Source organism: Musa acuminata, chromosome BXJ1-9 (genome assembly GCF_036884655.1).
Source record: "Musa acuminata AAA Group cultivar baxijiao chromosome BXJ1-9, Cavendish_Baxijiao_AAA, whole genome shotgun sequence".
In the NCBI taxonomy this organism is placed as follows: Eukaryota; Viridiplantae; Streptophyta; class Magnoliopsida; order Zingiberales; family Musaceae; genus Musa; species Musa acuminata.
This window is the reverse complement of record NC_088335.1, coordinates 48424450-48450805: the sequence shown is the minus strand read 5'-3', so window position 1 is coordinate 48450805 and position 26356 is coordinate 48424450. Positions and strand designations below refer to the sequence as shown.

General features: G+C 36.2%; 1 protein-coding gene across 5 annotated transcripts; it reads left to right on the top strand.

Moving 5' to 3' along the window:
* Window positions 1-1194: 1194 nt before the first annotated feature.
* On the top strand, window positions 1195-24644 carry LOC135581045 (anaphase-promoting complex subunit 5-like). Of its 5 annotated transcripts, none has more exons than XM_065084358.1 (21): window positions 1195-1472; window positions 2415-2568; window positions 2698-2819; window positions 5433-5664; window positions 8036-8207; window positions 8280-8358; window positions 8496-8581; window positions 9748-9880; window positions 10748-10780; window positions 11781-12035; window positions 16746-16823; window positions 16929-17203; window positions 18272-18331; window positions 18471-18538; window positions 18740-18842; window positions 18951-19092; window positions 22663-22761; window positions 22841-23105; window positions 23560-23627; window positions 23807-24221; window positions 24312-24644. In XM_065084358.1, exons 1-20 carry the CDS (start codon window positions 1290-1292, stop codon window positions 23966-23968), a joined length of 2769 nt encoding a protein of 922 aa, XP_064940430.1. In that variant the 5' UTR covers window positions 1195-1289; the 3' UTR covers window positions 23969-24221; window positions 24312-24644. The 5 variants fall into 5 exon arrangements, with proteins under 5 accessions (XP_064940430.1, XP_064940432.1, XP_064940431.1 ...); XM_065084360.1 differs by having other exon boundaries at window positions 1228-1472; window positions 2688-2819; XM_065084359.1 differs by lacking the exon at window positions 1195-1472 and adding an exon at window positions 1479-1796.
* Window positions 24645-26356: the final 1712 nt, after the last annotated feature.

Genomic DNA, 26356 nt, shown 5'->3' with positions numbered 1-26356 from the left:
TAATAAAATAATATTGATAAACTTCTATATAACGTAGATATCACTACTATTAAATTTGTAGAACAACCACAATCGATAATCTTAAGAAAATACTAAATAAAAAACTGACCTATCAATTTTTGTGATTATGTGGTATAAATATAAAAATTAAATTATAATATATGAATCAAAAAAATACTTTATTATTTTCATAAGTTATAAAATGTAACAATGTTGAAAAGTAGTAGCAATGAAAGAATAATTAAAATTAATGGATTAGAGTGGTGTCCAAAAAATCATTGAGTTGTCCAATAATTGTAAAAGAGTCGATTATAAATTATTTTATAAGACTAAACATGACTTAAAAGATAATGTTAATAATATAAAGTCAAGCTTGTAGTCAAAGATGTTACTCAAAAAAATATATTGATCATAATTAAAAAAAAAATTCTTTAGTTTTTAAATGAACTTGTTAAGAATTGTCATGGTGACTCATTGTGATTTTGAATTACATCATGGATATGTAAAAATAAGTTTTTTGGATCAAGATCCAGATGTGTAAATTTATATGAAACAACTTAAAAGATTCAGAGATAAGAGAATGGAAATTTTTTTTTTCTTTCTGAATGATAGTTTTCATTTTATATATTCTGAATGATATCCATTCTCCTCTTCTCCTCTTTGCCCATCTTTTTTTTTTCTCCTATTCTTTTTACCTATACCTCCCCGAACGAGAGGAGAGGAAGAAAGGAAAAGAGACGAACAAAAAAAAAAGAGAGTTCGAGGATAGGAAATGATAAACAATGAAGGAGGACGGGGAAGGGCCAAGTGGAAGCCGTAGGAGTAAGAGAAACAACAACAATGATAATAATAATAATAATAGACGATAATAAAGAACGAAAGATATTAAAAATCAATTTAGGGGGTTTCATTTGCTTAAAAACATAATATCAAAAAAATTTCTAAGTCAAACGTCCATTATTTTTTGTTTTTTTATTTTAATCCATTTGTGACAATGAAGAAGCCTTAAGTAATACCACTGTGCATTCACTGATAAAGCAATAAACTGTGTCTTACGCTACCTCTTTATTTGGATCTGGGCGACACGTATGGTCCCACTTATGTTCCAATTACAAAGGAGGTAAGAGAGCGAGAATCCGACATCGGGTAAGAAAAGTATTGCCCTTTCAATTTTTATTTGGAGCTCGATGGTCGGAGATGGAAATATTGATAAGAGGCGGAAAAGGAAATCAAACCCTCGTTTCGTTCCGCTCCGCTGCTCCGAGCCGTTCGAGCGGCGATTTCGACCAATGGCTGGCGGAGGAAGCTTGAAGGAGGGCGGCTCGCCGGTGTTCGACATCACCCCCCACAAGATCGCCGTCTGCCACCTCGTCCAAGTCTTCGCTCTACACACGCAGCCGGACATGCCCTTCGCTTTCCAGTCCATCTCCCAACACCACCGCCTTGGCCTCTTCCTCTTTTCCCTTACCAGGGTTCGATCCGACACTCCTGCTATCATTCTCTTACGTCTGTCATTCGGGTGATTAGGTAGTTCATTGCTCTCTTGGTAGCCTTCCAGTCCATCTCCCACCACCACCTCCCTGGTCTCTCTTCCTCTTTTCCCTTAATAGGTCGTCTGAAACCCATTCCAGTCGCTCTACACACGAAAGCTTTCTGCTATTTCTACACCCTCCGCCGATGTTCAGCAAGTTCAACCGAAAGTCTTCGCTCTACACACGCAGCCGGACATGTCCTTCGCCTTCCAGTCCATATCCCACCACCACTGCCTCGGCCTCTTCCTCTTTTCCCTTACCAGGGTTTGATCCGATACTCCTGCAATCTTTCTCAGCTTACTCTTACGTCTGTCTTTTGGGCGATCTGGTAGTTCATTGCTTTCTTGGTAGCCTTCCAGCCCATCTCCCACCACCACCTCCCTGGTCTCTTCCACTTTTCCCTTAATAGGTCGTTTGAAACCCCTCCTATTTCTCTCTTAATTTTTTGCTTTCTTGGTAGTTCTTTTTTGCATATATACTTTGGTACTTTGTCCTGTAGGCAACTGTCAAACTCTGTTTTTTCTTTTCCTACTCTTTCGGAGTTCCATCAAACAAAGTGTTACTCCAATGTGAGAAAAGCGTTGTACTACTCGTTAGTTTACTATGGTTATGGTCATTAAGTTTTGGCTAAACAGTGACACTTTTTGTGGATCAAGTTTGGCATTTGGTCCTTGTCAATCTTCTTTAATTTGTACCCGACAAATCACTCTCTTTATTTCCAACGCATTTCAGAAACTCACTTGCTAGTTTTTCATTTTTCAAATTTTCATCTTTGATCCACAATCTTCTAGTTTCTTAATACATGCAGCTAAGTTACTAGTTGGTACAGTCAGTTTCCTTCAATTAAGTAGCTTATATTGTTCTTTTCTTTGTGATTTGAAGTCCTGTGAGAGTTTCTTGGATCCTTCATTAGAAGAACTTCTAAATCAGTTGAAGGCACTTGGTGGTTTGGCTATGTTAAGTGAGCATTTGATAAGCAACCTGTTGGTCCTATCTTCACCAGATGATTTGTTCAATTTTTTTGATAAACTGCGAGGTAGAAATCACATATCATGCAATTTTCTTCTTATCTATTTGTGCTTGCATACATGCGTTCTTACTTGCAAGCATACATATTTCTTATGGTTTTTTAGATGTCATGAAAACTACTGTTAGTTTTGGTCAGGAGTACTTGCAGCCCCTGAAGGCTCATCTATGGAAGAGGAGCAGACCTTGTTGGATCCAAATAGTCATTTGGGAATCTTTATCCGGTGTTGCATTCTGACCTTCAATATGCTGCCCTTTGAGGTGTTTAGAGATGTGCATCATTGTGTTGTATACTTAAGTTTCTTAATGTGTTTGCATTTTGATGTTGTTATTAGTTTGGTCATACCTTATTTATTATCTTTCTGATGTCACAAATTCTTGGATCCTATTGTCTGTAGAACATTCCATTCTTTCCTTCTTTCTTGTATAGTCTTTTAATTTTTTTTATTGTCTATGTGTGAATGTGCCACAAGAATGTAAACAATATCTTATTTATTTAAGAAATATTACTTTATCTTGACACTGCATATCCTAAGCTATATCTTGCATTCATGAAACAGCACATAGATTCCAACCATTGCTTGTTAGTCTTATTCCTTCAAGGATTCTAAAATATTTGAATATATATATATATATATATATATATATATATATATATATATATATATATACTGTATATGTTTGAAGTATGATACAGATGCAGCTAATTTCCTTATCATTTTGAACTCCATATTGTTCCAACATTTAATATCCAAGCAATATCTTAAGTTCATTTACCAACTTAGATATTCTAGTCATTGCTTGCTACATTGTTTTGGTCAATCTATCAGTCTTAGTAATTCTTTTTTCTTTTTTAATGGGTCTTGTTTCTATGTCAGTTGTTAATGACATTTAAAATCATGTTATAATAACATGATAAAGTTCAAGAAAGCTAGTTCCTAAATGTCCTTATGCTGTTAAACATTATATTTACTCTACCAACTAACCTTGGATGAGGTTTCGGTTGTTTTTGTGTTGGTCAATAAATTGTGATAGGTGGTACACGACACCCTAGTTTAGTCCCACGTCATATGTGTAAGAAAAATTGAGTTAGTTTAAAGGGCTAAGATGAATCTACTTAAGTATTTTGTTCTGGTGGTATATGCTTATTAAATTAGTGAGTTAGTTATTAGGTTGAGTGTGTGTGGTATATTAGAGCAGACCTAGTGTTGGGCATGATAATGCTCTCAAGTAGGAAAGGTTATTTGAGGATGTGGCTAAAGCACATCAAAATGTTGAACTACAGCTGTGTTGAGTCTCATGAGCATCATACTATGGTTTGATTTTGACTATGTTTCAATCTTGATGAGGACATCAAATATTACGTGGGGCAAATTCTGACATACCACCATTCTGGTCTTACATAGGATGTTGGAGGAAAATTGAGTTGGTTGTAAGGTCTAGATGACACTACTCATAGTGGTTCAGGTTTTTTAAATTAATGAGTTAGTAATCTCTTCGAGCAAAATTTTGCTTTTTCTGAACCAATTTCTGTCTTTACCCCCTACCGAATTAAACTAGTTGGTGCAGTTATACATCTGAAGCTGGTTGCTTGTCTCGAGGTTCAATAAATCTTCCTGGATACTGGCTATACCCTTTTTCAATTGAATTGAGCAGGAGTTTGGAGTGTATTGTATAAGCTCTGTGATACTAAGAAGCTAGTTAACCACAAATAACATCACAAAGACAATATCAGACTATGTTAAATCAGTTAACTGTTATTAGTAAAGTTCACACTCTCAATACATGGGAATGTTTCTGTGATGTGAAGAGTCTGCACGCCATGTTTAAGATTAGATAAAGCATAAAGTTTGTTTGTGATTGTTGTAGCTTTATGCTATCTTTTTTCCTCGTGAAAAGGCTTGTACTCGAGGTTTGACATGTGTTGCATCTGATGTCCCTTCTGTGAATTCAGGCAAGGAGCGGATAGAAACTCATAAATATGGAGATGAAGTGGATGCAATTATAGTTGTGAAATGTGCAGATAAAAATGCACTCAGGAGAGGGATGTTGTGGAAGGTCTTTTTGTATGATAAGAGTATATACAAAATGATACTCGAAAGAAGAAGGATATTCCAGTATTGATGCGTCATTTGTGCTTCTGTGTGTGCCAGCCCAAGCACAAAGCCTGTGCCCACAGGCACATGGCACAGATTGAGCTGACCAGGCACCAAGACATGCTTAGCAGTGGCTCAGCAGTCAGCATTCTTTTACTGTATAGAAATAAGACATGACACTTTGGTTATTACAATTTGTATGAAACAAACTATGCTTCAAGGAGCGTTTTTTATTAATTGCATATCTCCATCATCACTTTTCAAGTTTCTAGTAGCTGATACTGTGCTTTTAAGACTCTTTTACCTCTAACTACTAAATTTATTTTTATTAGCTCTGATTATCTTTTCAAATAGATCTGTCACGGTGTTCCCTAGGTTGGTTGAGGAATTAACTTCTGTAATCCCTTCTATATTTGCAAGTTGAATTTGGAGGAGATAGGCTATTTTCTGCTCAAGTATAATAATATCTAGGATGATATTTGGATACGTTTATAGGAAACTGAGGAATGGATGGCTGAGGCTGCTGTTCGCTTTATGCTAATAAAAATTATGAGTTCCAACTTAAGTATTGCTGTTGTTGCTAGACAACTCAAAAAATGTGATGTCCATTTAGCTTGTTTCCTTGAATTTTCCAGCTTTATTTGACTATCATTTTTGTTTAAATTCTCCAAGTTCATGTTGATTTGAATTCATTAATGCATATAATTTTATTATCTCACAGTTTTATGCAAAGTAGCTTAGTCAAGGCTCACATCTTCTTTTTCTGTAATATGTTTAGGGTGTTTGCCATCTTTTGACTAACTTAGTGGCATACTGTAACTCAAATGATTCTACATATGAAATGGCCGAAGATGATGATTTTAATGGATCAGAATTCCATGAACTGCTGGAGGATCCAGAAGTGTATTGTGAAGCTGCTGAATTTGAAGAATATGGGCTAGAAAATGATGCACAAGCTGCAGAAAATTTGACACACATTCCGTCAAAATTCCTTTCTAGTTTTCTTGAAGGTCTGTTAATTTTGATATAGTAGGGGCCATGATATCTAAAATATTTTGCAAAAGTATAAGATGGTATTATTTGCCATAATCTAGTCTGATTCTGAGTAGTGGTGATTAATATCTTATTTTGTCATTTTGTTGATTGCTTTAACAATTATTTGCTGCTATATGTTTCTGTCCTGGTTGGTACAATATCTAAGAAGTCACTTATTATTCTTGTTACCTTAGAAATAGACAATATGCTGTATTTGGTGAAATTGAACACTCCTGCTGATTGAACCAAACCATATTAGCTAGGCTGGTGTCTGGGAATTTAAATGTACTTGTTCACCATGAGCAGAGAAACTTGTTAATGAGCCACATTATGTGGCTTTATCTATTTGACCAATTCAAACATCTAATTTGAAGATATTTCTAAATTCATAGTTACTTGTCTAGGTTTCTGATTGTTTTATACAAGGTTTAAAATTTCGTATTGTATCGGTGTATCGAGCTTTGTTCGGCACGGTACGGTACATTGTATCGAACGGTATGTCAAGGCATATCGAGCGATATGCCTAAATATATATATATATATATAGATATATATATATATATATATATTAATTAATATATAAAAATATAAAATATATTTTTATAAAAAAATATAAAAAATAATATAAAAAATATTAAAAAAAAAGGCATACGTAGCCTCTGCGACGTTGCCTCCTCCTCTTCTCCTTGTCGTCTCGTCTGTGGCATTCGGCGAAGACGTCGAAGGCCGTAGACGTCTCCGGCCTTCGGCGAAGAAGGCCGCAGAGTTGCAAATGAGGCGATGAAGGAGACTGCCTCTTTCGCTGCTCTAGCTGCCGCCTCCCTTGATCCCCGCGCCTCTAGATCCTCCTCTTTATGACTCTCCTCGCCGTTACCTCTTGGATTGGGATCGTCGAGGGAGGGTGGCACTGGATCGGGATTGAGAAAGAGCGTGGAAATAAGTTCGTGCCGAGGTTCTCCTGATTCTCCCTCTTCTTCAAATGCCCTCTCCTTCTTCTTCCTTCTTCGACGCTTCTCGCTCAGCCTCGCCGTAGCTAGGCCGCTATATCGAGCAAACCGCCCGGTTGTGGGCAGTCTGCGTACCGGTTCATGGACGGACCGGTATATACCGCCCATACCGGGCGGTATGACTCGAAATCGCAAACCTTGGTTTTCTATGATTCTAATTTTGCTGATTCTTTTAAAAGCCATTCACTTATATACATATAATGTTACATGAGACAAATCTGGTCACTTTCTTTTGTCAACTGCTCACTGCTGATTAACTCTGAAGTCTTTCTTTTGTCAATCATGGTAATTCATATGTACCTACATGTCTACATCATTATCATTTTCTTTTGTCAATCATGAAAGTGTACCTTGTTTCTGTATAAAATGATTGGGCACATCAATAGTATGTGGTTGTTATTTGGAGCGTTAGGTAGGTTTAGTTTGAAGTGGAATAAAATTGTGCAACTCAGGGGTCTTTTTGTTATATTCTCTGTTCATAATTTTGGCGCATCTAATCCCAAATTGATCATGTGTCTATTGTATGACAAATTTGGGGCATGGATTATAGCTCATCATTCTCGACAACGTAGCTGCTAGTCAAGGTTAAATTAACCAGATGTTTTAACCTATGCTTGGTCTGTGGCGTCAGTTGGGGTGCTCCAGCAAGGATCAAGGCATGTATGGCTTGCATATTTAATCAGCCCCTTCTTTACTGGCACACTTTTCCTGTTTATATGACCAAACAAATTGTACTCGGTGTAGGGAAGATATAAGTCCCTGCTTTTTATAGACCAATCTTTGTAGTCCTTGAAGTTTCATATATTTTGCATGTCTGCTTTTGTTATCATGCCTTTTTCTTGTTCAGTGATGCTTAATTGGTAGCTGTGACATGATTCTGTGTTAAACTTTATTGTTTCATGTTCAAGGAGTATCACAATTTATTTACAGAACTTTCTTACAAGCTTCATTATGATTAGGTGTAATAATCTTATGCGATATGTTAAGAGCTTCATTACCGCTTAGGTGTACTACATGAAGAGAGAATGCTTGTCTTTTGTTTGAAAAGACATTTTTGGTAACAGAGGGTACATTTTCCTTGATGCTTGTTTTCATGTTATGGTCTCCTGTCATATCCAAACTAGCCTTTCGCTTGATCGTTTTCACCTACCCAATATTGTGGCTATTGGAATTATTTATTCTTACATCTTACATTTTGTTACTCTCAGCAGATTTAAAAAGTGATGCCTTTTGCTTTTACTTTGTTTAACTGATATCTGATCTTAAGTTCATTATATCTTCTGTTAACATAAGAGCAAATGTTGACACAGTAAAGGACCATATTATTGTAATTGCCCAGATAATCAGGCTTCAGATGATCCGAGGATAAAACATGGTGATGGTGGCTCTCAAAGTGGTGGTCTTATTCCCTTGCTAAACAATAATTTCAGAACTGATGATAATTTAGGAGTTCTTCGATCAAGGTGGCAAATAGAAGGGTATCTGAACATGCAAGCTGATTTGCTTGAGAAGTGAGTGTTATATTCTCTTCTTTGGTTGACAAACTTTGTCCACAGTTTCTGATCACATATTTTGTTTGCTAGGGATGCCATCTCATTTCCCTTGTATTCATTTTCTGCTACTCTAAGGCAGCTGCAAAAGCTAGCTCCAGAGCTTCATCGTGTAAGTTTCAAAGCCTATATATGAGAGAATGATATTTAATTTCAGATATCTGAAACCTTTTCTACCCTTCTATAATAAGTTGATTATTTGCATATTGCTTCAGCTTGTGTACACTTATCCCTTGAATTGTGTTGCAGGCACGATATTTGCAGTACTTAAACGCTCTTTATCACAATGATTATCTTTCTGCTTTAGATGAGCTTCACTGCTATTTTGATTATAGGTACACTTTAAATTATCTCTGAGATCCCTTTTTGTGGCATTGTTGCAAGAAGCATTAATTGTATATTGAACTGTTCTGCTTATTGTCATTCATCATAATTTTAGGTTGTATGGACATGGGCACAAGAATTTGATATGGACGTGTATCCAAGTGTTGGGTTTTTCAAGGAGACAATAGGATACATGAGCCTATGGGATAATAATACAAAGGGTGGTCTAGCGCACAAGGTTCTACCATGCAGGCTATGGGAAGGCCAATTTACACAGGAAAAAATGAGACAAAATTATAAGAAGTGGATTTTTTTATCAAACTATATCCAATGTTTTTTCTTCATTTTATCCTCCATTGCTTCTATCCTTATTCATTTTTTATTCTTTTCCTCGGCCACACTATCCATCTGGTTCTATATCCTTTAGCTCAGCTAAAATAACTCAAATAATTTGTATTCTAGTTACCAAATTAATAATGCATGAAAAAGACATCTTTATTGACAAAAACTTCTCTTAATCTAAGTACTAAATTATTGACATATCAACTTTTTCCCTTAACCTGGGTGGTACCTAGTGGTTACTCGGTACTCTAATTCGCTTCGCATTTTAACCATCCGAATCCAAAGTTACAAGTAATATTTATTTCAATATGCACTCATTGAATGATAGATTCAAAATGCTGAAAGAAGTTTAATATTCGATGGATAAATAGCCATCTCACTTTATGCAGTGGTTGATCAATTTATCAGAGGGACTAATAAGGAACTTGTATGCTACCCAATATAAGGGAGAGGTGACATCACATTTCAATATGCATCATAATGAAAAGATTATCACAGACAAAAATTAAATGGTTAATAGTTTGCTGAACAAAACAACAATACTACGTATTGGACAGATAGTTGTGAATGTCATTTATCATAGTCAGAGGCATAAATATTTAGCACAGGTTTGCTTGCATATATTCTATGAAGGTATAGTATATTCAAGTGCTTGATTAATCATTTATGGTTTAATTTTTGTTATTGTGAGGAAATAATGATGTGGAACAATCATGACAGTGTTTATCACATAATTAGTCCACATTTTGCATGTATAGTTTTAAATGTTTAAAATGTTAGATAGATTTTTGATAATGTTGTTCTGTTTTCTGATTGGTTGCTTGTTTTCATGAAGTGCTGGGATGGAGGGACTCTTTAGTCGTTCACCCTCTCCATCGTCTGAATTCGAAGTTGGGAGATTTGAGACAGCTTTGTTATGCTTAGGCACTCTGCAGTGCCATTTGGGGCATCCTAAGAAGGCTTTGGAGGTAACTTATCTGTGGAAGTCATTTTTATCGATCTCTCTCCCTCTCCGGTTGTAGATGACAGTTTGACATTTTGACCTTTACACCACCATCCTGCGACACCCATTATCCCGTGGACTTATCTTTTCCATGCATACAGCATTTATGTCAAACACTGTGATTCTTTATTCATCACTAACTAGAGGAGTGCTAGTCTGATGTGAACCAATGAAGTCAAACTCATCAGCTGAATCCATTTATTGGGGGGGCTGGTTGAGGCAATCTTGACATAGCAGGGTTGACTTGAGCCACCAAGTTTGTTATTCAGCTCGAGTTAATCTTGAACAAAGGATGCTTCACGCAGGGTTTGATTGATTGCCATGTACCTGATTGCTGGGTCTCAACCTTTAGCCTATATAATTTTCATGGCATATTACCTAATATAAAAGGCTCATTACTTTAAAGTTTATGAAGTCATGGAGTTATGCTATCACTTCTTTGGTTTTTGATGACTAGCGATAGCATGGTTTGCAATACCGTACCATACCGCTCGGTATGGGCAATACGTATTAGTCCAATAGAGGACCGGTATGGGCAGTACATCTGTACATTTTAGTGTATCATGTGTCGGTATGCTAGGTATAACTTGGTACAGTTTGGTACATATCGTATTGACAACTGATCGGTACACCGGTATGGTATTCAAAATCTTGAGCGATAGTCTAATGATGAATTTGTATTTCTATAATTAGTCATCCAGTCAAAGGCAGATTAGACTGATATTTCTGGTTTGCCTGGTAACACTTCCTTTCTTGTAGTAGGATCTCACATGTACCTTTATACACGCACCTATATGCTGACCCATAATCCCTCTATTTTGCTACTTTTCAGGCTCTAACTGAAGCAGTACGGATCGCTCAACAGGTAATAATGTGGCTGATTGGTCAACTTTGAGTTTATGAATGACATTCTTCTTTTTATAATTTATCATGAAATTCTTATTGTTTGTTGGAGAACATTATTCTCACTATTAAATTCAAATATGCTATAAAACAACCTAGCTAGGTTTGTTAACATCAGTAATCATTTTTCAGTTATTTGTTATCTGGCATCGATCTTCTCAAATGAGATGTTTCTACTTGAGTTCTTGGTCTTAGAGACCCAATTTTATGGGACCATAAATTTGCTTCCAATAGCAAGAAAAAAGTACGTGGTTGATACTAAGCTCAAGACCTTGCTGCTTTAATGGTTTTATGCTTTAGTCTTTATTTAGTTATACTGATAAGTACATTAGCTCTTAACATCAATCTCATTTTGTTAATGTGTTTGAGGATTGTGCTAATACTTAACATGAAGTCATGGATGATTTTGTGGAAGTGAAGAGTTGGATTATGATGTACTGGAATATGGAAATTTTTAACATATGTGTGCATTGTTTTCCAAAAATAAAGTCAATTTTAATATTTTAAACGTAATCATTAGAAAATAATCACCAATCAATGAGGTTAATATACTAAAGTGAAATATTGTCGTCAATGCATGAATTGTATGCAAAACACCCCAGATTCCATATTGAGTAAAAGGACACATGCAGCCTGAAGCAAGTATTGCATTACATTGTTATGCCTTGAGATAATCTATGTAATGATTTGATATGTATTATGTGAAAATAAATATAGCTGGTTCTTGATAATGTAATATTTTCTTACAAAATCACATATGAATTAAAAGGTTCTTAAAAAAAAAAAGTAATGTATTAAACTATTAGTATTTGTTATCTGGATGCCTTTCTGTATATTATGAATTCTCTTTCCTGTGGGAGATTTATGCACTACATGTTTTTCTGCATTGTTGCTATCTGTTGCAGTTTTTGCTAGAGTTGCTACATTAGTAATAGCATATCTGAATATGGTACCTTTTACAGAATAATGATGATTCATGCCTTGCTTACACGTTGGCAGCCATATGCAAACTCTTATCTGAGATAGGGATTTCAAACATGACTGGAATAATTGGTTCTCCATATTCATTGGGCACTACTACTGGTCTTGGTACACCATTGTCCACCCAACAACAGTTACTTGTTCTTTTAAAAAGATCACTTGAGAGGGCTGATCATTTGAAGCTTACAAATTTGTTAGCCTTCAATCATCTTGCCTTGGCAAAATTTGATCTCAAGGTAAGTTCTTATTATCTTTTCTTTGTTGGTATATTTTTCATAGTTCATGTGGGTTTCAAGTGTCTCGATTCACATGGTAGAAATTTGGTAGTGAAAATTTGCATTCATTATGAGATGACTTGTCAATAGGGGTAAACACAAAGCATTGATTTCATCATTTTTTTTTCCAAATAGTTTGATAGATAAGATAGTATAAAACAGGTGTGTCCTAGCCAAGTAGGTTTCTCCTTGCCAGAATCTTGGATTTGAATAAATCCAAGTTCTTTTTTGAAGCTGGATTATTTTAATTTGTTTGAATAAATTTATTACTTTAGGTGCTATTTGGCAAATGTCACAAGTTGCCAAAGAATAGCATCTTAATAATCCTCCATTAGTTACCAAGATTGTTCAAGGAGAAGAAAGTAAAGGCAAATAAAAGGATGAGTTAAAATGTTAAATGTTGGATTGGATTGAAGATTTCAAGTGTGAAAAGACTCTTCTTGATGATTGAAGCCTTTATAAAGAAGCCTATTAATCAAATATTTCATGAAGAAATATTATTTAATATTTACCAAAACAAATATAAAAATTTATCTTCCCCAAAATTGATTTTCCTTGATGTAATTGTATTTGCTTCTTATTTTTGTTTTTTTGCACTTGGGGAGTCTATAAAAAAGGAAAAAAAAATTGTGATTGGAATATTAATTAATGAACGAATATTTTTTTTTTCTCGTAGATTGTGTAGTGTGATGTTATTTATCAGTGATGATATAATTTAATGCATGATTCATCTTATCAGTCCATACCGGTGTATTGATTGACCATCGGTATGGTACGTATCGACACATGGTACAGTGGGGTGTTCTGACATATTGGTATGTATCATCCAATGAAGCATTAAGCAATGAGATTAATGATGATGAGATGAGGATCGTAAGATATATACCGAGCGGTACACCCTAGCATACTGCTCGGTACGCCCGTACCGTACCGAGCAAAGCTCAAAACGTCGGTACGATACAAAATTACGAACCTTGGTATTATCATGTGGTCCGAGAATTTATACAAAAATTCAAAGTGAAAAGCTATCACAAAAAGTTAAACATTATATATTTGAGATAGCCAGAACAAAGGGCATGAAATTAATCTTACAGCATCAACAAGAATTACATCAATGATTCTTTTTATTGGATCGAGTACTAGAAACCCCTAGTAGTATGAATAATGGCATGGTATGAAATAATAACCCCACGTCTTCACAAAGAATACTTCTAAAACCATTATGTCAATCTGGATTATGAAGACATGATCATAGCACACCATTAAACAATTAAGTATTTAGAATGGTATAATGAGTGTTGGAAATTGCTCAGAAAAGAAAAAAAAAATATCATATTTTCTTGAAAGAAGACTGGTTGGAGAAACGAGCTTTTCATGCAGGTCCTTGGATAAAATTTTAAAGGAAGATCTCTCTACAAGTTCAACATGTCTACATTGCAATTAAAAATGAACAAGCTCGTCAGTGTCAAAATCCATCTTGCCTAACCAAATGGTCGAACTATGGAAGGATGATTTCTGGATTCTTTTTCAGTATTTGATCCATTCATCTGATTTTTATCCCATGATCTTTTATATGATTCAGTCATCTGAGCAAAATATTAGGGACTACAAAGCAAAATATATTATGGATGACAAATATCAATATGACATGAGACTAATTGCTCAATGAATTTGGTATTTATACTTTGACAAATTTATGCCAATAATTCAACTTATAACAAGAACTGAGGAAGTCAACTAAGAAATTATTATGGTGACTGAATTACGTATATATCACAGAGTCGATAATATCTAGGATACGACACCTTGGGAATGAGAAAACAAAATTATTAATGAAGATAACGCAGAAGAAAAACACGAAAATGAAAAAGTGAGAATAATGTTGATTGATATCTATAAAAAATGAATATGATAATATTGATCTATATCCATAAGAAGATAATGATAAATCAATAAACATGGTGCAATATATTATTAATGAAAATAATGCTAATATTACAGAAATAATGGATGAAAATGATGTGTAACAGCATAATCAACATTTGAAGATATGAAAAAATAATAAAGGATGACTCTGTTGACATTAGAAGGCAAAAAATCATATTAGTCGATGTAAAAAAACAACCAACACATCATCACTAGGACAAAAAAGCAAGCCACCTCACAAGCCTTGTCACACAAAAGATAAAATAAAGTTAATAGTTTTAACAACTTTAGATATATCTGTAACAATCTCTGAAGTCTCTAGAGCCTTTTGTAACTCGATAAATACCCCTTTAGCTTGAATTGTAACCTGTAAGGGCATTAGTCTCAGAGGCCAACTTAAGCTCTCGTAGAGTCTTTCTTTCATAAGAAGTCTAAGTTCGACTCTAGAAAGCTCTGGAAGTCCTACTTTTGTTAAATAAATTAGTAATTTCCTTTTCTTCTCTGATGATGTTTTAACTTTTAAGTACTTGAATGCTCTTTATAAGTTTGTTGGCCCTTTTACGATATCATAGGGTGTATCAGGCATTAGAGTAGGTTCCTTTATAACATAACAGCATAATATCAAAAGAATAACTTTTGTAATTTCCTTTATAAAAGTTCTTCTCTGATGATGTTTTAATTACTTGAATGCTCTTTATAAGTTTGTTGGCCCTTTTACGATATCATAGGGTGTATCAGGCATTAGAGTAGGTTCCTTTAAATCATAACAACATAATATCAAAAGAATAATTTTTATAATCTAGATTATTTAATTTATTCATACTATAGTATAAATGAAAAAATGAACAAGCTTATGCATCTTAGGATCCTCATCTCATGATCTCCGATTCCATTGTTTGATTGGACTAGTTCTATTTAATTACTTCTATTTTTGCAGTCTTTTAGGCATTAGAGTCCTTAAGTCGATTGTGAGTTTGATAGTTTTCATTTTATGTCTTTTCGAATTTAGATTATCTAAAATCTTTAGTTTTCAGTTATACAACTATGAAATCTTGGTAAGGTATATTTTGTTTGCCCCTTATGCAGTTTTCATACATCATGTTTGGGTATTGTGAATAAAAAAATGATTCATTTTTTCCAGAGGATAAAGAAAAGTGTAAAACATGATTTTTTTTAAAATCTAGTCTGAAGCAATATTTTTCAAGAGAATTAGACTGAATCTGGTATAAACAACTTTTCTGTTCTTGGACCTTATATATTTTGATTGTAAAGTAAACAACATCAATCTGTATGATCTGGAGCATTTCTAACAAAATTGACAAACCTGTCGATTTTAGAATGAAAAATAAGCTTATGCTACTTTGAACGTCTTGGCACAAATGAAATTTATTTGTGGCAGTGTTGCAAAACCTATTCCTGTTAAAGATGATAAAAGGCATTTATTGTTCCAGATGTCTTCGGTAAAGCCTTGGAAACAACATAGAATCATGAAGAGAGCCTAGGAGGTGGATTAGTTGTCCAAAGGCACAGTCCTTAAGTTGTGAGAATAATTGTCTTGTGCTCGTCTCGGCTAAATTATCATGGCATGAATTTATTTATCACAATTTACATGTGCTATATGCATTGTTTGTGATGAACCATGGCAAATCCTAGATCCTAAACTAGTTAACTGTTTTTTTACTGGGGGTTTTTGTTGCTTCAAAATTTTTAACATAATATATCAGTATTCGACCTTACTATCACATCTTATTTGCTGGATTGTGTGCCACTACCTCTAATTGGTTGTGATTTTAGATGCTATGTTCTATTCTCCAATCCTGAAGCATGATTTGAAGTTTTGTTCAAATGGCTGATTGGTGTTCAGACTGGGCATTTCATCTGATCTGGTTAGAAATCGAGCATACTGCCTCATAAGTTTATTTTACTGGGTGGTAGACTACCTATATCGAGCTGACTGCATGGTACCGAACCCTATTGACATCTATCTTATATTTTTCTTGTTCTGCTCTCCCTCTCTCTCCTCAACCTTCTTTTCCTCTGCCCTCATCTCTTCTCCTCATCTGCTACTTCCTATCCTCCTCCTCTTCTCTCTCTCTCTCTCTCTCTCTCTTGGCTCATCTGACCTGTAGCATTCTGTGCCAACACTTGGCACATTGCATGGTAGTGGTAATTGTCAACTGGTATTGGTACCAGATTGAGATTTTAATCCTGCCCCTGAAGCATAAGATTGAATTGTTGTAGTAAAAAATGATTATTATACGTAAATCTGTATGAAATTGACTTTTAATTCTTGTCAATGCTGTTAATATTTCCATTCTTAAAACAGTGGATAAAAGGTCAACACTTTCTTCACTTCTGTTAAGACTTAGGAGAAGCAGTAAATGACTGTGTTTTGGGCTATTGTCAAAAACTTTTAGCTACTACATACGTTGATGGAGAAGCTATTTAGGGGCCCCTTTGCAGAAGCTAAATAAATGTAGAAAATGAATGATATGGAGACTGACAATCTTTTTGGCTGATTCGCTGCTGAATTAGGACTTCAGTACAACTATTAGGTCATGGAATTATATAGTTTAGAATTTCTATACAACTATAGAAAATGGAGCTGTCTGGTTTTCTTCTTTATTTCATTAGATATGTGTATATTTATGTATGTATATTTCCAATTTATGATGTTCTCAAGTTATAACTTATGACATAGCAGATTAAGTTTTTTTTGTCTCCTGACATGATTAATTTTTTCAGCATGTGAAAAAGCCTTTGCTATCCTTTGGTCCGAAAGCTTCTATGAAGCTTAGAACATGTCCTACAAGTGTTTGCAGGGTAAGTGGACTTCTTGTCTCTTGCTTATTTTTTATCCTGCTTGAAACATGTTGCCAGAGTATTTGTAATATTTTTTTCCCATTCTTGCTGACTACCCCCTTTCAGGAACTAAGGTTAAGTTCACATGTGCTGAGTGAATTTGGAGCAGATGGTCTTCTGCAGCTAAATGATACTGGTGCTTTTAGCACTTCATGGCTTAAAAATTTATCAGCTGTTGGCAATCCATGGCTCAAAAAGTTACAAAAACCCAGGAGTTTATCTGTTAATGATTATGATACATTTCAGTTTTATGCTCAGCCCAACCCAATGCCTGGGTCCGTCTTGCAATTGGCTGGTGCAGCATATTTGCTTAGAGCTACATCATGGGAGCACTATGGCAGGTATTATTTCAACTTTGTTCTTAATTTCTTTGGGAACTTGATGGGAAGGCATGTTACTGATTTAACTGATTAACTTGCAGCAGTTGACTGCTAGCTGTCCATCAATTTGAATTCTCTATGTACTTGAACTGGCAAAACTGCTTTCTTTCCTTAGGCTGATTGTCGGTTTCACCTTCTGGGAGATGGACATTTAATTTCAATCTCAATGCCCTCACCTATTGTAAAGCATCTGTGAAATTTTATTTTGATAGTATGAGAGGTTAATTATATGATCCTGGAAAACAACTTCACCAAAGAAATTATATAATAACAAATTGTGTACTGCAGGAGATGCCATCAGGACACAATTTATGTCTTCTTGAGCCAAATATATGATAAGTTTCAGCAGGACATGAGTTATATGGATCACTAGTCTAGAGATTAGCTGTTTTGATTCATAATTTCTTTTGCCAAGATATGTCATTTTTCATAATGATTGATTCAGTGAGTTTTGTTCAATCAGAATCTGCAATGCTATCATGGTAACACTTGTTATGTGTGGCATATCAGTCTTTATGCAAAGGTTTATTTAATATAAAGTGATGGTTTAATTTTTAGATTTCAGTTAGTTTTATCACACTTCCTGTTTCCTGTATGCTGTTCACAAAATGATACATGACATGAATCAGTCATTGTGCAGAAGGTGTATATTATAACATGATGTCATAGTTTCTGGATTACAATCAATACCTCTTTATAGCATTAATTCTCTATAAATCATTAATGTGATGTGTAATTTATTTAAAGCAGGAAAAGATGTTTTTATAGTGATTCCATCTTGATGATTCTTCTTTATCATCCACTAGCTGTCGTTAATCGACATTGCATATAACTTGTTTATTTTTGTTAGAAAGAGAAGCTTCTGTAGTGATTCTATCTTTGAGTATTTCTGCTAGATGATTCAGTTTTATCATTCAATACCTGTTGTAAATCCTAGTTAATTCATAACACATGAATTGAAAGTTGCTGGTGGTATCCTATTATTTTGGCTCAGTTCTTGATCCTCTAATTTGACTTTTCTTTCTTCAGTGCTCCGTTAGTTCGGATGAATGCATTGGTTTATGCCACTTGCTTCGCTGATGCTGCAAGGTAACTAGATGCTAATGAATAGTAAATTTCATGGTTTTGATAATTTTTGTTATTTTTGTATTTTTTTTCTTGTGCAAACTGTGAATTAGCTGAAGCCCTTGTATATTTAGGTTAATGTGGCTTTGTTTTACTGTGACAGTTCATCGGAGTTATCACTAGCATATGTCAAACTAATCCAACATTTGAGTGTATTCAAAGGATATACTGGTAACTATGAAGTTACCTTAAATTTTGATACGACTGCATTCTTCTTTTTTGTTTTCATGTTCTTCACACTGTTATTTCCTGTAATGTCTGAAGTAGATTTATAATTTTTCTTCATGATCTTAGTTGTATCATTGGTTCAAGTGGTAGAAAATATCTTAAATTACATATTTGAGTCCTAAAATTGTTTTTTCATTTTTTCAGAAGCATTTAATGCTCTGAAGCTTGCAGAAGATAAGTTTTCTGTATCGAGCACACACATCCGACTGCTTAAGCTGCAGTTGCTTCATGAACGTGCTCTACATAGGTATCTTCTTTGAAGTTTGTTTTACTTATCTGGCTCTTGCTGGCAACTTAAAACACAATGTAGTGGAAGATTCCTAGATGTATCTCGATTTGAGTGAGTATAATCCAGGGGGAATCTACAAGAAGCTCAACAAGTATGTGATCAGTTTGGTGTTCTTGCATCATCTGTCACTGGAGTGCATATGGAGCTTAAGACTGAGGCTAGCCTTCGACATGCACGTACGCTACTTGCAGCAAATCAATTTAGCCAGGTATTGTATCCCTTCTGTTTTTTGCTTTTAGTTTCTTCTCTTCACTAGTGTACTATGATTTGGTTTCTGAAGTAAAAATCAGAGCATAGTTTTGTGCTCCTGTTGAGGTTGATTTTACTATTATCATTCACAAGTCAACCTTCAAGCTTTCCTTCTTTACATGCATATCCAAAAGGAAGTGCATGCTTATATTTACACCTTCAAAATGTTGCTTGATTTTTAAATACATGTTTGAGGGCCATATATGCAATCTATCCTGCAAGTTTGTACTTGCATCAATGCCTTAATAAGGAAATCTTTGCAGAAGTTTCATACTTAAATGCTCTTATTTAAACATAACCTCACAATGGAACATATTATGATAGAAGAATTTTAAGATGTACAAACTTGAAAACCGAAACTTTATTTCTTGAGGATTCTCTTTACTGTCTTTTGCGATTTCATCAGCTAGATTCTGTATATGTCTATATAGAAGTTACTGTATTATTGGCAATAATTTTAAGGTGCTAGGCTCGTCAATAATTTTCACAACAACATTGCATTGTCCAAGTAGTTCAATGTGTACTTTCTATGGATTGATCTCATGCATTAATATCATAGTGTGTACTGTATTATTCCTTATTCCAATAAGTGACAAGTGATTATATTGTGCTCTATCATTTACCTACACTGTCGTTCTTGTCATCAGAAAGTACAAAGAATATCATAGATTCCATGTATTGGTGTTGTTTGAACTTTGAAGTCCATGTCCAACCAATGCATTCATCCATAATATGAGAAATGGCTTTGGGGGAATACTTCACAAGAATGTGTCAAATTTCAGCAAATTTAAGAATTTCCAAACTGAATTCAGTGTTGACAAGACACGGGGTTTGAGTTAACTAAGGGATCAACAAACTGATCTCAAATAAATCACAGAGAGAGAGAGAGAGAGAGAGAGAGAGAGAGAGAGAGAGAGAGAGACTTATCCTGTTGGGCCAGATTGTGATAAGAGTACTTTCAAGTATCAAATACATAGGAAAACTCATCTTTTATATACAATTTTCCACAAATAAGATCTCTGAACTGGGAACCAATGTCTTTCTTTCATGCGAGGCTTGAGCAAATGAGATAATATCTTAAAGCTGATCACATATCTGCTTTTGTTAATATAAGTCTTTTCTTATCTGCGTTTATTACGTACATTATGTGACAACTTAAAGTTGGTAAAAAAAGAAGAGATCTTTCATCCAGGTTGATATCATTTGGAGCAACCTGACCCAAAAACTAAAACTCAAACAAATTTCATTACTTGTATAAATTTCTGATGTTGCAAATTTCATGCCTTGAGAGAACATTCTATGTTCATCCTAAACATGTCATTTTGTTATCTCTCTAGGGCAATTGTGTTGTCTACTTTTCTACGCATAGATATATCCAAGGCAGTGATTGCAAAAGGTGCTCGGGCGCTCGCCTAGGCGCTCGGGCGAGGCGAGGCGAGGCCTGAGCGCCTCGCTAATGTCCCAGGCGGCGCGCTTCAAACAGGCGCCGCCTGGGCGCTCGCCCGAGCCCAGGCGCTAGGCGCTTCGGGCGAGCGCCTGGGTAAACCAAGGCGACCGAACCAAAATTTTAGGTCTGGTTCGGTCCTGGTTCGGTTGTTAGTTGGTTCGATATAACCCCAACCCTAACCCTAACCCTAACCCAACACTAACCTGCTGCCGCTGCCGCTCTCGATCCCGATCCCGATCCCGATCGCGATCTCGTCGCTCGCTGCCGCTGCTCGCCGCTGTCGCTGCTCGCGCCTCCCGCGAGCCCTTCCGCGAGCCTTCCCGCTGCTCGCTCTTCCCGCGAGCCCTCTCGCTGCTCGCGCCTCCCGCGAGCCCTCTCGCTGCTCGCGTCTCCCGCGAGCCCTCTCGCTGCTCGCGTCTCCCGCGAGCCTTCCTGCTGCTCGCGCCTCCCTCGAGCCCTCCCGCTGCTCACGCCTCCCGCAAGCCCTCCCGCGAGCCCTCTCGCCTCCTGCGAGCCCTCCCGTGAGCCTTCCCGCTGCTCGCGCATCCCTCGAGGCCTCCTGCTGCTTGCGCCTTCCGCTCTCTTTCCCTTTCCCGCTGCCGCTGCCGCCGCTCGCCGCTGCTGCTGTTGCTGCCGCCGCTCGCCGCTGCTGCTGTTGCCGCCGCTGCCGCCGCTCGCTGCTGCTACTGCCGCCGCTCGCCGCCGCTGCTTCCTCGTTTCTCCATCAGGCTCAGTATACTCTTAATATTAAGTTTATTTGAATTTTGAAATGATTAATTTTCTGTTAATAGATTAATAATATATTATTTTGATTTTAATGTTGTTAATTTTTATTTATTTGAAATTATTGTTATAATTATATTATATATTTTTATAATTTAGATAATTTTAAATAATTATATTATATATTTTTATAATTATATTATATATTTTTATAATTTAGCGCCTCGCTTCGCTTGGGCGAGCACCTGGGCGAGCGCCTAGCGCCTCGGGCGTTTGTGGACCTTGGCGCCTTTTGGCGCCTAGCGCTTTTTAAATCACTGATCCAAGGACAGCTATGTCGTGCCGACTGGTGGCCAGTGGTATCGGTCCTTGGGTGGACTGCCATCAGCATATCGTATTTGGTACATTGTATGTATTGTTTTAAAAAAAATAAAATCACAAATTGACAAAAATATAAATAATCATTTTTAAAAAAAATTCCTAGTCTATTGGTATATAAATTGTATTTAGATAAGAATAAATTGTTTCTAAGACATAAATGAATAGGTTATAAGGAGGAAAAAATTAATTTATCTTTTTGGATCCGTCGAGGAACAACTTTGTCACACGGGAAGAAGTTGCTTATCGTTGATCTTGAATTAGCCGAGGAGCTTTATTCACAAGTAAGAGTGTGAGAAAGAGTGAGAATGAGAATGAGAGAGTGAATGAAAGAAGGGGGAGGGAGGGGGATTTAAAGCCCTAAATGAGGCTCTAATGGTCAATTTGACCATTGGGGGTCAAACAAGACCCAATTTGGGTCGGTATCGGTCAAATTCTGATCGGTACCAACCCATACAAAATGATACATGACAAGTTTCGACCATATCGGTCGATACACACCCCGTATCGATTGGTACGGGCCATATTTCAGAATACCAACTGGTCCGTGTACCGGTCAACTAGCAGACCGGTATGCACCACCTGTTTTGAACCATTTCAGGTGGTACATCAAACCTTGGATATATCAATGTTTGGCTTAACTTGATTAATTGGATTGATGACATTTATTGGCGGGCTAAGTTCACAAATAGCTGGTGTCAATTTCTTGCATTATTTTATCATCTACTTGAAAGGTTTTTTCCAATTGGATACTTCTAGAAATCATTCTACTGAAGCAAGAAGAATTATTGGAGCAGTTTGTTAAATATATGACCATGCAAGGCATGAGTTTTTGAACTTTTAATTGCAAAGTTGTGCACCGTCTTTATTCATTGTTTGACTCGATTTGGAACATCCTCTTTTTGGTTGCTTATTTTCTCCTCCTGCTAATATATTATATAAAAAAGGATGGTAACTTTAATTCATAGTTCTATTTTTCAGGCAGCTGCTGTAGCAAGCAATCTGTTCTGCACATGCTACAAGTTCAATATGCAGGTTGAGAATGCCACTGTTCTTCTATTGCTTGCTGAAATTCACAAGGTAAGATATGAGTATTCACTATACCAATTTCTTTCTGAAAATCTCAGGATAAAACTTTCTTTTCTACTTCTTTTGTCAGAAATCAGGCGATGCTGTATTAGGGCTGTCTTATGTATTAGCAAGCTTGTCATTTTGCAAAACATTTAACTTGGATCTACTTGAAGCATCTGCTACTGTGACACTTGCTGAATTATGGCTCTCTCTTGGGTCAAGCCATGCTAAGAAAGCATCAAGTCTCATATATCAAGCTCTTCCAATGATTCTTGGTCATGGAGGATTGGAGTTGCGTGCACGAGCCAATATTGCAGTAGCAAAATGCCTTTTAGCTGACCCTAGCTACTTGGGTATGTTTAGCTTTTTTTCATCTTATGCATTTTGTCCAGTGCATCTTCATTTAATACAAGTGAACTTTGCTAATCCTCATTATTCAAATATAGAACAGATTGATTCTTTTTCCAATTTCAACAGTGAAAGAGTACTTGTGAGTTTATTTACTAAAATCTCCCATGCTGTTAGTTCTTATAAGACAATTTTCTGAGATACTTTGATCATTCAACTGTTTACAGGCTAAAATTATTTAGATATAAGTGGGTACTAAGTATTATTTGAATCAATAATGTTGGCCATCATTGTCTTTTTGGACATCATCCTTTTGTTGGCAACTTGGCATCATGAACAACTGGTGATGGGTTCTGATTCTTACATGCATTTTCTTTCTGATAACAATATAACTTGTTCACATAATTAACAGCGCATTCTGGTTATTCGACTATTTTCTACTTATAATTCTTAATTCAGTTTCAGAAGACCCTGACGCTGTGCTGGATCCTCTAAGTCAAGCTTCTGAAGAACTGCAAATTTTGGAGGTGAGCTTGTAATGTTGTATGTGCTTCTCTTGCAGTATCTCTTGTTTGGTTGCCATCTGATGGTGCCCTGTTTGTGCTAGATCTAACAGTGCCATATTCAGTTAGTTGAAATATTGTGCAACTTTACTTCTATTAATTTTTATAGTAATGCAGTTGTGTGATGTCATTTTTTTCTGCAGTATCATGAAATGGCTGCAGAAGCCTTCTACTTGATGGCTATAATATTCAACAGTCTCGGAAGGTTAGATGAAAGAGAAAATGCAGCAGCTTCTTTTAAAAAGCATGTGATAGCTCTTGAAAATCCACAAGATGAAGACAACTTACCAACACATGGAGTTTAGATGGTCATGATTCCAAAACTATTGCCATTGGAGTGGGTGATTTCTGGGGATCCTTTCACAGGCAGCGCCACATCCCAAATGCTTGAACTGTGGCTATGCATGTGACAGTGTCTCTATTGACAGTTTTGCACAATAGTTCTCATGGTTTCTTCTTGACTAAAAGAATCAACAATCATATATAAGCTATTGCTCTCAGCTGATTAACCATTTTAGACAGATGGACAGAGGGCTGATTATATCATCAGATACAGAGGTAGATCATATACTGTTGTTTGAGTTCTGACAGTTTATTTTGCCTGTTTTCAATTGTGTGATCGATGTTTTTTTTTTCTTTTTCTTGCAGCTATTCTCCACCTTTTCCACTCATGGCAATTTCCACCTATATTGTCACACCATGAATTTCCAGCTTGTTTATACTAGTGTTTAAATGTGCTGTTACCTGCCCATTAGTCCCCCACACTTGTATCCACTGAAGTTAGCTCGCAGCTGCTGCTTTCTATGTTGTTCTGCCACCGATTTTATGCACTTGATATCAGAGCCTAAATGATTAATCTGTACATTTAGTTGTGGACTGTACAAGATTAATGCCATTTGCTTTGGTTGCTTGTTCAGGCAATTTGTTGTGTTATGTTTGCAGATAATTCCAATACATTCTCCTCTGTTTTAGGAGTTTGATTGTTCGTGACTGTTTTCAGACGAGGCAATACACTACCACATTATATGCCCTTCAAACTCGAAGCATCATCTCTCACAGGCAAGCCTTTGCTGCTAAATGGGAGATACCAAGTTTGCGAGGTTGCTTCTCATGGACCTTGGGTTTGTCACAAAGACTGCAATTACTATGCTTTCATGTCAGCGAGAAGATATATTTTCATCGACAACAATTCTGACAATAGTTTTCTGGCAATTACAGATAGCTCCTCTTCTCTGTTAACTGAACTGCATCTAATGTTCTGGAGATGATGATACCTGATGGATGAATAAATCTGTTTACAAATATGTAGTGTGAGTTTAGCTCAATTTTAGCCATCAAATCCCTAAAAATCATTTGTTCTTTCTACGTCCATCGGCAATATTCGTTTCTTGGATTCTGGCTTAGATTGGAGTACTCTTCATTGGCTCTTCATCGATGTAAATAGTGCAGCTGATTCTTCATCAGCACCCCGCTATAAGTTTATCTTCAGTCCCGAATAGTTTTCTTAAAAGCATTATGGTATGATCCGGTGTAAAAGGAATAATATGGATATCGTTGGATAATATAAGATTTGTTGTCATTATTAGTGTGACATAAAGGCTTATAAGGAATTATCTAGTTTGGGTAAGCTTGTATGATTTTATCATTTAAGGATGAGTCTTAAAGGCATAAAAGGTAAGAATGATGCCAGATACTTATAAACTTTTAGTTCCCTTACTCTTTAATTAACTTGAGACTATTATTAGTGTCCCCCTAGTAGGGGAGTTGAGGGTTCATGACTCTCATAGCCTCATTTTGATAGGTTAATATTTTTGTCGAGCACGAAGACTTACGAGGAATTATCTATTTTGGATGAGTTCATACGGTTTTACCCTTTCCGAGTGAGCCCCAAAAGGTACCTTTGAGGTAAGGAGACTTGGTGCTCTGGTCAGTGACCCAGTTAGGTCTCAAGAAAAATTGATTTCAAATTGGAAAGGATTCTACCGAGTCATCGAGGTCATATAAAACGGAACTTATTGCCTCGAATCAATGGAGGGTGTGATGTTGTCGAGAACATGATATATTGTTAACTTAAAAAAACTTAAAAAAGGTTTTATCCTTAGATCGAGAAAAACTACCCCGCAGCACTAATATAGCTAAACCACAAAGGCATCAAAAGTGAAAAAGGAAGAGAGAGTTGTATTGCTAAACCACAAAGACATCAAAAGTCAAAAGTCTTTAACATTCAAGACGAAGCTCGAACCCATCGAAATAAAATGCCATTAAGATGAACCAAAGAAGTAGGTTAGACAAGAGCTCCCGACAACCAAAAACAAAAAAGGAAGAACCACGACCGAAGGAAGCAATTCAGGTGCCAGGGTGAGAATGCGAGTCGACACTGTCATCAAATGACACCTCAGCTGACATTAGAACATTCTGATCATCGAGATAATTCATAAACAGATCTTCCTCTAGCTTCAGTTTGGGTTAGTTTGCCTTGAAGCGGGTCAGGGCGATTTGGCACCCAAATTGGTACAACACCTGCCCCGTCTTCTCCAAACCCTTCTCAAAACTAGCAAACGCCTTGTAATTGACAATTACCTTCTCCTGATGTGCTAGGATATAGCTCTGCTCACTCTCCAACACTTCCTCCAGCTAGTGAGCCTTCTTAGTAAGCTTCGAGCTGTACATCTTCACCGTGTCCAACTCTTGGG

What these genes read in the sequence shown, in the direction of transcription:
- LOC135581045 (XM_065084358.1), top strand. Translation starts at nt 1,290, where the DNA reads ATGGCTGGCGGAGGAAGCTTGAAGGAGGGCGGCTCGCCGGTGTTCGAC. An exon ending in TCAATATGCTGCCCTTTGAG is followed by an intron (nt 2,820 to 5,432) that starts GTGTTTAGAGAT and finishes TAATATGTTTAG; the next exon opens with GGTGTTTGCCATCTTTTGAC. An exon ending in ATCCTAAGAAGGCTTTGGAG is followed by an intron (nt 9,881 to 10,747) that starts GTAACTTATCTG and finishes GCTACTTTTCAG; the next exon opens with GCTCTAACTGAAGCAGTACG.